Genomic DNA, 17,111 nt, shown 5'->3' with positions numbered 1-17,111 from the left:
TTTTATTTTAAGAAGGTTTTGGCTTCTCTTGTTTTGACTCATGTTTTTTGTAAACAGACACATTTGTACATTTTATTTAACTTGCAGCGCTTGGGGTTTGTTTGTTGGCCTGTTTGCTTGTCTGTCTTTGTTTTTGATGTTAGTATTATTTGAAAATCCTTAATAAAAAAAATAAAAAAAAATAAAATAAAAAAAATAAAGTTCTATTTGCATTTGTATTGTGAACCTCAAATAAAAGATAAGTGGGAAAAAAATAGTACCAAACCAGTACTTAAACTGGTACCAAGTCAATATAAAAACTTTATAAATTATATAAATGATACCAGTCTTTCTGCAGTACAGTTCAAATTGATACACGTTGAGGCTGCTTGACTAACAGAACATTGTCATCATATAATTATTAAAGAGTTAGTACACCCTCATGTCGTTCCGAACCCGTAAGACCTTAGTTCATCTACGCAACACAAATGAAGATATTTTTGATTAAATCTGAGGGCTTTCTGTCCCTACATGGACTGCAGCATTTTTACAACTTTCAGGGCCCAGAAAGGTAGGGAAGACATGGTTAAATAGTCCTTGTGACGACAGTGGTTCAACCTTACTGTTATATGAGGCGACGAGAATACTTTTTGTGTGCAAAACCCCCAAAAATAACAACTTTTTTCAACAATCTCTTCTCACTCACGACTCTTATGAGACGGTCTTTTAGTGAATCAAAAATATGCTAAAACACTAAAAAATAAAATGATCAGTCAATAGTTTGAGAAATGGACTACACTGGTCATGCGGTTTGTTTTTGATACACTTTTATGCGACTGTACAGAATTTCTCCACCTCTGATCCAGACTTCACTTTATAAAATCCCAAATGATTTTAAACAAGCAATTCTGATTAAGATTAGCAAGATGACTCTCCTTAAACTTTTTGTGAATAACTGCTGCCATGATCACTGAAAAGTAAACACAAACATCTTTTTAAATCAATCAGTTCACAGCCTTTTTTTTTGGAAAAGTGGCCCACCTGTATTCACCCCTCTCTTTCCAATTTCTTCTTTCTAGAGACCTTCAGCTACCCTGCATGTTTTCAAGACAAGTAGCTATTTGAAATGTTATATATTCAGAGGAGGCACTCTTTCTTCCGTGCCCTTCCCCTCTCTCTGTCTAAGCAAGTCTCAGCACTTTGAACGCGACAGACCTCGGTGGGTGGCCACGGAAAAAAAACAGACCCATATTGCTGTATACACAACCCCAGCCTTCCCCACCACACATCTCCACCTCAGCCAGACTCTAAGATCCTTGCGCCTCTGAACTACATTAAAAAAAGAGAAAGAGATAGAGGGAGGAAATGAAAAATAACGACCCCCAGCTCCATTTACAAACAAGGACTGCGTGGGAAGCCTTGTATCTGCTCCAAGTAGTTCAAATCAAAGCTCCTTCCTCTTCTCATGGAACCGAATAATATTACTGTCGTCCTGTGTTTGAGATACAAACTCTAGACAACATAAAAGTGTCTGCTTCCTGTGTAGCCGTGGGTGACAATCGCTCGAGCACTGCCTAAATCAGGTGTGTACGCCCCACAGACGCCCCACATTTGCTGATGTCCGTATCATTAGCATCGTCTTTGAGCCGCCTTTGACTGTGATAACAGCAGGTGTGTGTCAATGTTGAGACTACTGGAGAGACATGCTGGGTAATGAAAACAACGGCACAGGGTTTGGCCCTGCACATTGTTAGTACACTGGCTGGTTTGTGCACTGGAGCAAACACTGTCTACAGGCAATAACAGCAGCAGCAGAAGTTCTGGGACTTAAAGGGACAGTGTAAAGACAGTGACTCACCCGTGTCAGCTTTTCGTTTTCCAGCTCTTTCGCTTTGTTTTTGATTACAGGGGTTGATGGTTTTTCTGCAATAAGAGATGAGGCATTGTATATTGGTAGAGCATAGTGTCATACTGTGATATGAATACTGTCAACATAATGCATATTGTGCTGTTTGCATAGAATGTGGGTAGTTACTTTTTTAAAATCTGGAGTCTGTATTTAAATAAAGTATACATTTAATTACATATTTTTTTGTTGAAAATATCACTTAGTATGATTTATAAGCTGTTTTCCTTATGGGAACCAAATAATGTCCCTACAAGGACAAAGATATTGCCATCTTTGTGAGGACATAATGTATAGTGTGTAGGGTTTACCAGGTGTTACACACACAGAGACAGACACAAATGTTTAAGCAAGTAAAGATAATTCTTGAAATTACAAAACTACCCAGACCACATACTTCATTCGCCAAAATATGCATTATAGTTACAACCGGAGCACAGTGTGACCAATATTGTATTCCAACATTCAATTCCCTCCACTTAGCCTTCCGTTTACTGTGACAAATGCACTGCAAGCAATATCAACTGCAGGTTTTAACTCCATTTGACTAAAGTTACATTTTTTATTTTTTACACAAAATTGAATTTAGTAATAACTTGAGTGATAACAACTGTATGCCATTCCCTGAATTTAATGATTTTTATGTACTAATATATATATATATATATATATATATATATATATACACACACACACACACACACACACACACACACACACACACACACACACACACACACACACACACATTAGAATGCACAATAATTTACAGAGAACAGCCAATCTTTCTCATCTATGGTGGAATACAGTGTGCATTATCAATTTCTCTGATATCCATCTAAAAGCATGCAAAGCATATCAAGGCTACACGTTATTTTCCCTCATATCTCTCATCTCCGCAGCCACTTTTCAATACAATTTGAGATCTGACGCTTACATTCAGTTTCATCATAGACTAAAGCAGTGTTTTAATAATTTTATTCTCCTCTCTGATTTATTAAACATTTTGTGTGAGTGTCTATTTTATGTATACTCACTGTAAACTTTGACTTCCACAGGGAATTCTTCCAGGTTGGTTAAGGACACCACCATGCAGGTGAAGACTCTCTGGTCGGTCAGAGAGCCCTGAGAGATCAGCAGGCTGAAGTTGGCTGCGATGCTAACTCTACTTTTGTAGCCGTCCGTAGCGGACACGGTCGCCTGTTCTTTCGCAGCCTGTTTCACGAGTAGATCGCCGGGAGTGCCATCATCTTTCACCTGAACGAGATAACAGGGCCGTTAGCAAACCGACAAACACACATTTAGCACCTATAGAGATTAAATTAGAAATCAATATGATGGTGAGAGTAGCTGTATATTGCTTGGCTACCCAGACAGGGCAGAGTAACAGCCCAGATGCTTACTAGGATACAAAGAGCAACACTCACATATTTCCATTTGGTGAAAATAATGCCATCTGGCTTGTTATTTGCATTGTTGCATGGCACTTCGATGGTCTCACCGTACAGACCTATAACTGTCTGCACACAGCTCCCTGGAAAATACAAGACAAGAACATCCTGTTTTAGATGCAGGGTTGGTATCAAACAGAGCGGCTGTGAAGCATCGACAGAAATTACTGTCAAATGCGACACGCGTGCATACACAAACATCAGGGCATTATCTCGTCTCCCAACAGAGCAACAAGAAATGGGAGGGAGGATAGGTCTTGTTTTGATTATTCCCAAAACATGGTGCACGTTATGCATCTTAATTTTAAATTAGACGTGTTGGCAGAATTGGAATAAAAAACAAAAAGCACATTCAATGCAAGGCCACCAATGATGAGTTACATGCATGCAGCAGTTCTGAAAAAAAAAAAAAAAACCTCTGGTCTGAAATTTTCTCAAGGGAAGTGAGTGCATGCATGTACGCATAATTGTCGGCACATTAGCTTGTGCGTTTAGGCGAGGAATGAAATATGACGTGGAAGCTGAACATTGTCATCTGGTTTGATAGATTGCATGGCATTATTCCTCTACCGACACGACAACATTGTTTGTCACTTGTGCCGGTGAGCTCTGTAAACAACCTACTGTCTTATGCAGATAAACGCTGACAAACACAAACAGTCGATCATAGTCTGAAGCGCAAAAAGAGTTGGCATTGTGACATGGAATAGCTGGTATTTTTTGCACATTAACAGTATGAATTGTAGCCTGAATCTACAGTTCCTCAGAGTGTTGAGTAAAACTAAGTACTTAAAGATTGCAGGACCCTTTATTAATGGCCTGGTGAGGTTGTCATGGCAATGAGGCCCCATGTTCAGTGGCACGGTGGATTTAGGTAAAGCAGTATAAGGGGGTTGAAGGGTCACAGCTGAAGGGACTTCAAGGTCCGCCCACTTCCATCAGCTCTCCGTCTCCAAGAGAGACTAATCAAAGAGCCTGAACAACGAAGGTTCAAATTGTGGTCAAACCGAAGACGCTAGCTGTAGGCAACCGCTCTTCCGCACACATTCAGCCTTGCCTCCAGGGCAATTGTTTCCCTTATTCTCAACTTTTCATTATTATAGCAGTTTTAATATTGACTGAGTGGCTGCACTGCAGAGGATAAAAGAGCTGATAAGCAGAAACAATACCGATATACAGTAGACACACAGTAGAAAACACATACATACACTAATTCAGCAGAACAGGTCATTTTGAACCACTGAATACAGACTAATCTGCACAGAGACTGCATTTCACTTTACACAACCTGCCTCTGGATACAGGAATACTGGCATTAAACAAGCAATCAATATGCACACAAGGGCCAATGTGTTGGCTAAAGTAATATTTCACCCAAAACATTTTGTTCCAAACCTGTATGCTATTATTTGTTCTGTTGAACACAAAAGGTTTTTTTTTATTGCTTTTTATTGTGAGGTACCCTATGATTCCATAGCCTGGCTCGCCCTCCTACGCACTTCCGCTCAATTTCATTTTCCTTCAGTACAACGTCTGGGATTGCGCTGTAGACTTTGGATTTCTCCGATCAATTTTTTTACCGGGCCAATCAGCGGACAGAGGGAGTGGCTGAGAACGATGACGTTGATGTTTCACTCGTGCGTTATTTTGACTTGTAGTTCAAAATAAGAAAGATGCGAGCGAAGCCATTCGGTCCGTTGTGGCAACGCTGCCGAATATCAAGAAGTTAATGCCGGAGCAAGAACAATCTTTGCTTAGTTTTGTGTTTATGGCCATCCTCCCACGGGGTTCGGGAAAAGACATATGTCACGACCAAACGTCAGCGATTGGTTATGGCAGATAGTGACTCTGGGCAGATCCAATAGTTTTAGACTTCAATAGAGTACCCGCCTACAAGGAAGTTAACGCTTGTCAATGAAGCAGTGCCAGACTCTCTGTACAAATGAAATGTACGAGAGTCTGGTAGAACCAGGCTAATGATTCCCACCCCTAGTGAAGAATTCGGCAATATTACCTTTTTTTTTCTCTGATGCAGAAATAGGTTTCCATACTTTTTTTGTCATTTTTGTGGATTGGCAAGACATCTTCACTATGAACTTAATGGAAAATGGCCATTTCAAAATTCCGCTTTTGTGTTGAAAGGAAAAAATTTGCATATGGGTTTGAAAAGACATGAGGTTGAGTAAACGATGACAGAATATTAATCTATGAATTAACTACTCTTTTAAACAGGCTTGGCAGTCACTCTTTCTTAAACAGGTTCTAATATATGACAGAAGTGAGATACTTTTTTCTCACACAATTTTTTTTTTTTTTTTTTGCTAAAAGCTCTGAGCTAATAATATATCCAGTGGAAGAACTGAGATGGTGACAGCCAGAAAGGACAGGTGTGGAAAGCATTGTGTATATAGCAGGGTCTACATTAATCTAAAGAGTATTCAATGTTTGGATAGCAGACTGTGCTAAAATACATCACAGCACATGGACACATGATACCTGCACAGGTGGGAAAGCACCATGACAACAGATAATCTGCTGGAAGATTCTGACATTGAACAAAGACAAGGAAAGAGGGTTATATAGAGAGGACTGTTTAAACACAAATGGATGAACCCTTCTGAAACCTGTCAAAAACATGATTGGACTGTTGAAAGAAACAGCTTAAACTAGCTGAAACTGGTTTGCTAGTGTAAGTTGGTCTTCCAAACTGGTCTGATTTGCTGGTTTAGTTTTTAAATGCTAGGCCAGCTTAAACTGAACTCGAAAACAAGTTGAGTCATGATGGTCAACTAGTCATCCAATAACGACTAATCAATTTTTACCGTTGACTAGTTTATGTTGATTTTTATTCATTTTTTTCAGTATGGGCAGATATATGTGCTTTAATTTCGTTTCCAAAAATTAATTGAATTTAATTTAAATTTAATTTCGTGCCCACGTTTCAATATTATAATATCAATATCATAATTTGAAGCATCACTGCTACTGTAAAGCAATACACATTCAGACAAACGTCTGCTGTGTCGTCGTGTCTCACAGTTTTCTTTTTTGTTGAGTGCCCCACAACAAGCATTGCGTTTTCAAGTTTGTCAAAGTAAAAATAGTCCTGCTTTAGAGAATAACTGCAGACCATAAAAACTTAACTAAGAACTCAGAATGAATTAAGTCAGAACAGTACGAGATATTAAAGAATGTCGGTTACCAAACAGTTGATGTACCCCATTGACTTTCATAGTAGGAAAAAAATACTATGGAAGTCAATGGGATACATCAACTGTTTGGTTCCCAACATTCTTCAAAGTATCTTACTTTGTGTTCAGCAGAAGAAAGAAATTCATACAGGTTTGAAACAACTTGAGGGTGAGTAAATGATAAAGGAATAGTTCACCTAATAATGAAAATTCTGTCAAGTAGAAACATTTGCGTTTGTAACAAGACTTAAGAAAAAACATTCTAAATGTTTGAATGTGTCAAAGTCTGCCATCCAAAGTCCAAAGGAGGCATTCAAATTTTAAAATGTCAAAAAGTCTCTCATATCTCTGCATTATACAGGAAAAGTGTTAAAGTATGGGCGTTGAGAGAGAGTTCCAGAGACCAGACATGTCTGAAGTGAAATCAGACAGCACAAGCCTGATTGTTGCTGAGTTGTTTCTGGTTTTCAGAAATGTCTCACAACCGGTCGCCACCTTATTTAAACAACCCGCAGCGACCACATCTATCACACTGCAGAGAGTCGAAGTCCTTCTCTATGACTGTTTGAATGCTGATAGAAAAAGCTCTTAATCACCAGGGTTGCCACGGTCATAGAAAACCTGGAAATATAGGAAATTTAAAAACACCAATTTTCACACATGCAATAGTCATGGAAATAAAATGAAAGTTAAAAAGTTCATCTAAATTTAAATTTATTTCTATTTATTCTGAATGTGTTCATTGGCTATAAATTGCTTTTTATAAATAAATGTATAAAATAATATACAATAACAGAAATGTCACGGAAATGCATTGGTTAAAAGAGGGAGAGCCGTGTATCACACTGCTTTTGCTACAGCTGGATGAACAAAACCAAACCAACAAGGACAATTTGTTTTCTGTCAGGACTATCAAAACCTCAAAGATGAGCGATTGGACTTCAAATAAATAAAAAAAATCTCTGCAGGAAAACAATTTCATCCCAAAACATCTCTCGCTGGGACACTGGGCCATTCAAAGAGTAGGTCTATCTCATCAAAATTATTTCATTTTTTGCAGAATGTGATGTTGCTTAGATACTATTGAAGATGTGGAAATATTTGAGCTCACATAAATGCATACGCTCCAGCAATCCCAATATCAACAACACCTAATACTTGTTTATACTATTTGGTGTGGACAAAAAAGCATCTTCAGCAAGTTTGTATTCAAAGAGAATAAGCTCAGGCCAGTACAAGTGCTTTGGGCGGCAGAAGAGGTAGAGATGATTCACTGTGTCTGAAGTGCTTTTATTGTGCTCGCCAAACTAATCGTGCTAATATTCGCTGAGCATTTGCACTGTCCTCAGGGTCAACTTGCTCCCACTGGGTAATTTCACAGCAGAATTTAGCCTCTTTCCTGGCACTGTTATTTAGATGTTTTGTTCTCTTTTCCTTTGTTAAAACAAATTCACCCAAATGAATGCCGTTTTCATTCCCATGGTGAACAACATACCTTCTGCTTCAGCCTGAAGAAATCTGACAAGAGAAAACTATTCACTGCTGAACTGCTTTATTCTTTATTACTTGCTGTTGTTCACTTGAATTAAATAAGTTATTTGACACAATTTTGGCCAATATGATAACTAATTATATTTATGTTAAAGCAGACAAAATCGACAAATGGCCAATACCAAATTTCTATATTGAATATAAAGTTCTATATTATTTTGTATAAATACATTTAAAATAAAATCCTAAAAACTAAAACCAATTGTTTTAAAAGCTACAAGTGAATTTAGGCATTGCAAACAGTGTTAAGTTATTTTTGTAAACAACAACAACAACAACAACAACAACAACAACAACAACAACAACAACAACAACGACGATAACCGATATGGTACAGATATACACCCCCATTCAAAAGTTTGGGGTTGGTAAGACCTTCTTTTCATCAAGGTATATATTTGATCAAAAATACAGTTAAAACAGTCATATTGTGATATAGTATTACAAGTTATAATAACTTTTTTAATTTTCATATATTTTCAAATGTAATTTATGACTGTGATGGCAAAACTAAGTTTTCAGCAGTCATTTCTCCATTTTTTTCAGAATTCTTTGATGAATAGAAAGTTCAAAAGAACAGCGTTTATTTGAAATAGAAATCTTTTATAACATATTAAAGTCTTTTACTGTATCTTTTGATTCATTTAATGAGTACTGAATAAAAGTATTCATTTTTTTTTTTAAATCGTACTGACCCCAAACTTTTGGAGGGTAGCGTTCAGTAAATAAAGGTCAAACGTGTCCATTAGCATATACGTTTGTTGCTGTTGTATCGACAGTGGAGTTGAGAATCGTGAAATTTCACTGACATTGAAATCCTGGTATTGTGACAACGCTAATTATCTCGGATCACCAATCTCAGCACTAGAGCTTGACAGCTGGAATACTCGGCACTCTCCGGTTCCTCTAAATCAGCTCCATGGATTTCAAAGCCCCTCACAGAGAGCACCAATGCTAGGAAAGAGGGAGGTAAAAGAACTGGCACTGGGGAAATCAATGCCTTCTCCGCTTCGCTCTACAGCCTGCGATTCATCAAATGGCGCCTGCCGTGCCCATGATCAAACCCAAACATATTAGTGGCTAAACACGAGAGCAGATTGAAGGAGCTTCTCACAAGCACTCAGTGTTTATCTTACTCTGCTTTCGCTCAAACAGACCGTCGAAAGAGCTTTTGGCACCATCTTGTAACTTCAACATTCTCCTTAATTTAAAACCCGCTGGGCATAAAGCCACCTTGAATACGACTCGACAGTTCCACCATTCTCTGCCAACCGTCAGAATGCGTTGACGTCAGATATGCTTCTGTGATTCTAAAACTACCTATAAATCTAGAAATTTATGCTAGGAGTGCTTCGGCCCGTCTAGGGAGACCTGGGTTGACTTAAGACTGGCGGAAGATCAGAGCATGGTTAACTGGTAATGCTCACATGCACCTGAGTTTGGCAACCACCACTTTTCCAACACACACTTCAAAACAACACACACTCACCAAAATGAGCAAGTGCATTTTGGTCAATTTGAGAACTGTGGTATTTAGTTGTTAGATCTGTGCAATATTGGGGGGTTCAGGATGGAGCTGTATTTTAAATTGTTGGTCTATGTAGAGATGTGTCAGACTGTTCATTGTATTCTCAACAATGTATGACATGAGAGCATTTTCAACTCATTGTTGCACACCGAACACATACAGTAAATGCCTTTTTTTCAATATTATATATACACACAGAGAGACAGACACACACACACACACACACACACACACACACACACACACACACACACACACACACACACACACACACACACACACACACACACACACACACACACACACACACACACACACACACACACACACACACACACACACACAAAAAGGTCAGCAACCCCCTTTGCCACACAGACTTGAAGCCATTAGTATAACCCCCATTTTGTTACACTTTTATTCAGTGAGCTTATTAAAACTGGTTTAAAAAAACATTTAAAATGTCATGTAAATGATTTTTTCTTGTGTTATAGAATGAGCTTAATCTTAATATTGTATATTGCACAGCATGTGCACACTCCGTGTTGAGCACTGTTGCTGAAAATTACACTGTACACTTTCCTCATCAACTTAAACATCCTAGAGTTTTTTTCTTTCTTTTTGCAGTTGCCTTTGGTTTCTCACTTGGTGGTTGTTAGACACCATTTTCTTTTTAACTTAATTTTTCTCATTTCACTAAAGCTGCATTTGCAACAAAGTGTAGGCTACTGTTAAAATCTCTGTATAACTAAATTGAATTTAGAACTGCAACTGACAATTTCAGCCGGGAATGCAAGTTGCCACCTCTCTCTAACCAGATGAACTGCTAGTTACCTCCTAAAATGCCACCATAATAAAATCATAATATTAAAAATACGGGCCTGTCTTGGTATGCTTGCATAGCTGATGGACTTTGATCAGTGTAAAATGCTTTGAAAAAAAAGAAAGAAGAAGACTAAATCAAGTAGTACTCAAGTAGTCTGGTGGCACTGCCCATCTGCTGTATGAGCAGTAAAATACCAAATCGAAATTCATCTGGAGGCATAACCCTGAAATGCTGTGCCTCCACCTGTGGAAATAAGTAAAGCTGTGCTGAGTTAACACTTTTTTTTTAATGAATGATTCTGACCTTTAATCCTTTGACCAGAAAGACCCACTCCATTGCAGTAGATTTTGTATGCTACAACATTGCCATTTTTTTAATTTTATTGATCAGCCACAGGTTTTACTAACAGCAGAATTTATTCCAGGACTTAAGTTCAGATATTTACCAATTTAATCCAGCTTTTGTTCAATAATGATGTGAATTTAATGTTAAAGTATTGGTGTTTGCTGTGCACATCCCTAGGGAAGTGTTTTCAGCAGTTCCTTATATATCTATAAAAACCTACAGAAAGGGTGCTATTGTTGTGTTTTGCTGCCAAGCCCTGATTCTAATTGATTTAAGGCCTGTCTAATTAAAGTAAAGTGAATGAAATGCATCCAGACCGGTGATTTGATGGAATTAATGAAGCTCTGACTAAAGCCAGTAATTGGTTGGAATTCCATTAGACGTGGATTTCCTCAGACGCGGCAGCTGCAAACAAGCAGGGCATGTGCTTTTGTACAGAATCACCCAGCGTGGCAGCAGAGTATTGACTCCTTCTTAGCTTGAATGATACCTGTAGCCACACAGCCTAAATCTTCCTCTTCAGACATGATACACACAGAAGTTGAACATAGACTCATTGCGTACACGGACACACAGTTTTCATGTTTTATGGGGACTTTCCATAGATATGATTTGTATACTGTAAACTGTATATTCTATCCCCTCAGACTAACTCTACCCTTAAACCTACCCATCACAGAAAACTTTCAGCATTTTTACATTTTCAAAAATCACTACCTAACCCTAACTCTAAATAGGGCTGGGCGATAAAACGATATAATTTTTTCTCGATAAAATGATATCAAGAGTCAATAATGTTTATGCACCAAAAGTGGAACTAAACTCATTTGAACCGCACGCCACACGGACCATTTATCCGCTCGGCTCAAAGTCCAAACGGCACCGCAGCGCGAGCTTACTAGAGCAGATGCGTTTACTCTGATCGGTCTCGGTCACAAGATCCAGTGAGAAGCGCTTGAATTCAGCGAAGAACACAAATGTCTCAGTGATTTAACCAGTTTAGGGGCAGATGAAATAGCGCTGACAAACAGGAGAAACACTGTGCACAACGATACAGTCAGAAGGCTTTTCCGTCTACAAATTCCCATCATTTACCACCATGGATTTACTGTAACGTTAGCCTAGTAATATTAACTGCACCATGAAATGTGGGATATACATATTGAATTGTATCATATTATTAATTCAGACAATGTATTAAAGAACTGATGGAATATAGTTACACAGTATTTAATAATGTATTTAGACTACTGTTTTTCATACAAATACCATAGACACCATAACGTTACAATTTGCCATGATAGTGAGGTGCTATAGGCTATGCCTGGTTTTATCTGTGGTTATCATGATCTAAATGCATGATACTGGTTAATTTTAATAAAACTCAAAGTCAGAATATTACATTTTACCAATTAAAATCGAGGTCGTTAAATTTTAAACAGATGTTGCTGCTTTTGTTAATGAACATAAATTTAACATAGTAAATCTGCATCCTAACTCAAGCAAATACTACTGTCAACTGTCAAATATGCGTTTCGAGACAAAACATGGAATATTAATATTGCAGCTTGCACAGCAAACTGTGCTGAAGATACGTGCCATCAAAGTCAGGCAAAACAAACCTGTTTCAGGAAACAATATCCCCCATTAGCACATGCAGAAACTAAGCAATTAATTTTTCTATTAAGATATTTATTTTTGCTAAGGAAAAATGAATGTTTTCTACCTGAGATTTGTGAAAATCACAGTTAACGCTTTGGTTTCTACAACTTTCTCTTAAAACAATTATCGTGATAATTTTTTTTGGCCATATCGCCCAGCCCTAACTCTAAACCTACCCATCACAGAAAAAAAACATCCCTTAGTATGATTTATAAGCTGTTTTCCTCATGGGGACCAAACACATTTTGTCCTCATAATATAGGGTTTACCAGGCCACCCACCTGAACCAACACACACAACAATATAAAGGACAACTTTAATGTGCATGTGTGGCTTTTGTTCAAGGCATAAACTTAAAGCAATAAAGACATAATGGACACTGTATATAATAACCATCTGCTGCATTTAAATCACGCTAACCTTAGACATACACTCTATCAATTAAAAAAATGTTTTTTTTTTAAGTGAGAAGTGTACTAGAGATGTATTCCTAAAGAACTCAGTGATTTGAATGTAAATAAGACAGTGATTAACATAGGTATATTCCTACAGTCTCATTAATTGAGAGCGGAAGACGGAGTTCATTACAATGCATGGAGAGACACAGCTAGGTACTGAGAGGTAGTCCGCAGGTTTGACCTGCAGCTCGATTAAATATATTATTACTGATCCATCATTATAAACTGCATCCACAATCCAAACATAACAAGCCTACAGTGAACCAGACTCCACAGCTAGAAGAAGTTTTACAAAAAATGTGTGATTGAGAATTCTGTGCCTATAGTATGTTGAGCCTGATCTAGCAGTTAAGGGCCTCTGAGCACCAGGGCTAATAAACACATAGTGTTTGCATTGGCTACGTGCTTTCATCTCTTCTAAAGCAAGTCTGTTCATATTCTAAATCAAATATTATTGCCTGCCCAGAGCCATGGATCCACACGAAAATTATGGTGGTATTAACAGACAGAGGAATCCATATTTTTTTCTGACAGGTAAACATCCACAGATAAAAACTCACACAGAAATAGCAAGTATTGTGATTTGATCGACACATCCCGCTACTTTATTTTTGTCCCAGAATATCGAGACTTATCCAGCATCAATCTTAGGTTAAATGATATGGCCGACAGCTGGTATGTAGCAGATATATAGAATGTGTTATATTGTATGAAATATAGAATAATTTTACAATAATAATAATGTTATACTATGCACAAGCTACTGTATCACCAAAAAATTATATTATAATGAATTGGCCTGGCTCATTTTTTAGTCTATCACTAATCAGGTCTTGCCAAGAAAAAAAAAAAAAGTCACACCACTCAGTGCTCTGCATCATTATTAAATATGGTACCCTAATTACGAAGCTAAACCATATGCACATCAATGGAACACATCAGTTCAGGTTTGCGCCACCATCTGTCTCATCAGTAAGTGGTAGTTTGTTCAGCTTAATTGAGGGATTTGTCCAGTACATCTGCATATCCCCTGAAAAGAACAGTCATGGTTAAATCACCCACATTTCTGCTGACTGGTTGCCCATTACTTTGACTGGATGCTTTTGCCCCCAACCTCCTCCCCCCTTCTCCTCCCTTTTAACCTTTTTTTAACGTTCCTCACTATTTTGTTAAGCTAGCCATTATTCCATCTCTAAATGGCATTAAGCGGCAGTACTCTTTGCTGTCAACGGCCCATCAACAGCAATGGCCATGCATAAAGCAGCTGGTTTAGTGAGCTGTGTCAAGAGAGTGTTAGCATTAGATAGGCGTGGATATAATCATCTTTGTGATGGGCGACAGCAATTACAGTGCAGGGAAAGAGCATTGTCAGAGGGGCTATTTGTTCAACTCTTTTTGCTTTCCCTCTTCTCTCTTTTAGAGTCCAGACTTTAACTGGGATCCGTCCAGTGCAGCTACTGAAATGTTTGTGAACTGGGAGTCTCTCTCAACAAATTAGCAATTTGCTTTTTGCTACCGAGATGATTTCCCTGTTGAAAAAATCATCCATGGTATTGATGAAAGTTAAATACATAGTAACTCTGTTTTGAAACATGGTAGCTTGTTTTTAGCTGTTCCAGTCTGGTTGTTAGTGGGTTGACCATAAACCAACTTGAACAGCTTGCACAGCTAAAGACTACCTAAATCAGATACTGTAGAAATCCGCTACTATGTTCTAAACTACATTTATCTAATCCATTTTCTGGTAGGATATCTACTGCATGGTTGCTAGACTGGGCTGTATGATTGATAGAGTACTCTGGGTGGTTGCTAGAGTATTCTTTCTAATTGGAAATAGTATACAGAGGCACTGTGAAGTAGTCAGTTGTAAGGTGGTAGCTAGGGCATTGCTAAGTAGTTGCTAGGGAGTTCTGGGTGGTTGCCAGGGCATTGCTAGTGCGTTCTGTCTTAATGAAAACAGACACGTGATTTTTGTAGACTAAAGGCCAGATTTTCTATTAGCTTGCGACAGCGCAAACCCCCTTTTGGCGTTAAAAATAACTACTGTCAGGATTTACTAAAGACACGACATGAAAAATTAGTGCCGAAAAGGCTTGAACAGTTATTTTTGTGGGTGACCTTATTGGATATGCATTTGTAGGAGTTTCCCTTTCAGACGCAACATATATGGGATGAGAGTATTAAAATGAATCATGCAAGGTGATTTACGGTAGTCAATCTACTGGTATTTGCACCATAATTTACAGCCCCCCAAAAAAACACGTCTTAAACCAGCTAACTGGTAGATTGCATTAGTCATCATTATGGAAAGGATCCGGCTGCATCTGTGTTCTTTAATTTGCACATTGTTAGTAGATCATGTGCAAAAATGTCCACTCCCATCGGCGCTCTTCTGGAATTACGCTCTCACGCTTATTTGCTCTGTTTAGTAAATCTGGCCCTAACTTGTTTATCTGTTATGAAGAAAATTAGTCATTTTTTAAAAAATTTGTAGAATTGTTTCAGGATGGTTAGTGCTGGTTAAGCTTTCTTTCTGGTGAAGCTGGCTGATCTTAGTACTAACTTAAGCAAGTTAAGAAGTCTGGTGGCAAGAGCAGCAAACCAGCAATGACTTTTCAGCAGGGCAGAGCTCTGTGACTTTCCTCTAAGAAATGTGCAAATATTTGCTCTGAGGACCCAAGCAAAGCTTTTTTTGTTCAGAATGAGAGCCAATACTCTGGAAGCAGTAGATTGATTGTTTGGTTATGTTCCAATAAATTTGCAACCCCATAAGAGTTGAATCGACCACTGCACAGTGCCTCTGTACTGTACAGTACTGTTTTCATTAAGACATATGGAAAAACACACATTCAAGGATCACAGCACACAGTGATAATTGGCCTTCCTCTACGACTAGCGCAAGACGGCCATTAATGACATTTGCTGAGGAGGAACTCTGCACAGCAGTCTAATAAACACCACCTAAAACCACTTCCTCCCGCACTGACAAGAGGAAATCTGCTTTTGGCAGAGCAGAGTCCATACTATTAACTTGACTCTGCTTTTTTCAACAAGCCAATCCATTAGACTAAAACCATCATGCTGTCAACATAATACGTCTCGTTTCTGACTAACCACATGAAATAATAATGAGGGAACTGGAGAAAGAGATTAAGACTCTTATGAGCTTCCTGTGGATGGAACATTCTAATGGCAATGTACAACTATGCACTAAAAGAGTTCCCGTCCATCATGGCATGTCTGAGCATGGAGCGAGAAAGTAAGCGACCGGTTAATGACCTGATGCAGAGAAGTTTGCGACCGTAGTCTGGCCAAGAACGAGAACAACCCGCTCCCAATGCAAATGCGAACTGGGGATCAATGCCCCTCGCCCTGTGAATCTGGTCCCCAGTGCTGTTAACAAACAAGAAGTAATTGATTAAGACAGCCAGCACACGCAGAGTAATGAAGCACACAAACACACGCAGACGTGACTATGTGCTCAGAAGCGAACAGTAGGTATACTGAAAGTTTGCGGCTCAGGCAAGGGCACTGCCTTTATTAGGGAAGTCTTCATTACACCGCAGGCAGGCGAAGAAATCAGAGCATCTTTTTTTTCTCGTCCGGCTCCTTGTAGAGGGCCTCTGGTGGTGCAAGCAGGCTAATTGACCCATCCATGGCCCAGGCTTTCAGGAGCGGACGGGCACAGAGCCTGGAGTGCTGAAATAATTGACTTGATGAAATGAAGAGCAGAAACTCTCAGAGGATGGCTGCCTCATCCATGCACAACTTCTGTCTCTCTCTCTCCACCCTTTTTAGTCTGTTGCACTAAGGGAGAATTCACTAAACGCTTAGACCACTTATTTGCCACAAGAAACTGTATATTATTTACTAAACACCCGCAATCCACTTTAAGCAGCCACGAAATGTGCGGATATAGTGCTGTATTTAAATTAAGCCATTGTCATTCTTTTCAGCTATTTGCCTGGCGAAAAGTAAGCAGAAAGCTTAATTAAATTCCAAAGAGGTGCAAAGAAGTTTCTATTGATCAAGGCACAATAATTCATCAAACGTTAATCAAATGAGAGGTAAAATTAGGCATATCGGACATACACAGTTTTAAAAAGACCATTCGGGCACTCCTCCACTGATGAATCTTAGGCTACATGACAAAAGAAATCATATTTTACATGAGTTCAATGTGATTCTGCAGTCTGATTTGAATGTAATGCTATAAA

General features: G+C 38.6%; 1 protein-coding gene across 3 annotated transcripts in view; it reads right to left on the bottom strand.

Moving 5' to 3' along the window:
* alcama (activated leukocyte cell adhesion molecule a) overlaps positions 1-17,111 on the bottom strand; it is a 71,937-nt gene that overhangs the window by 17,900 nt on the left and 36,926 nt on the right. For all 3 annotated transcript variants that reach the window (XM_077242432.1, XM_077242433.1, XM_077242434.1), the window contains exons 2-4: positions 3,313-3,419; positions 2,923-3,142; positions 1,838-1,902 (exon numbers count right to left, since the gene is read on the bottom strand). In XM_077242432.1, the coding sequence (XP_077098547.1) occupies positions 1,838-1,902; positions 2,923-3,142; positions 3,313-3,419 (392 nt within the window). The remainder of the gene's footprint in view (positions 1-1,837; positions 1,903-2,922; positions 3,143-3,312; positions 3,420-17,111) is intronic.

This window comes from Siphateles boraxobius, unplaced genomic scaffold (genome assembly GCF_051911475.1).
Source record: "Siphateles boraxobius isolate OS27281-9 unplaced genomic scaffold, OSU_SipBor_1 25, whole genome shotgun sequence".
Taxonomy (NCBI): domain Eukaryota; kingdom Metazoa; phylum Chordata; class Actinopteri; order Cypriniformes; family Leuciscidae; genus Siphateles; species Siphateles boraxobius.
The sequence above is the reverse complement of the archived record's forward strand: the minus strand, read 5'-3'. Positions and strand labels throughout refer to the sequence as shown.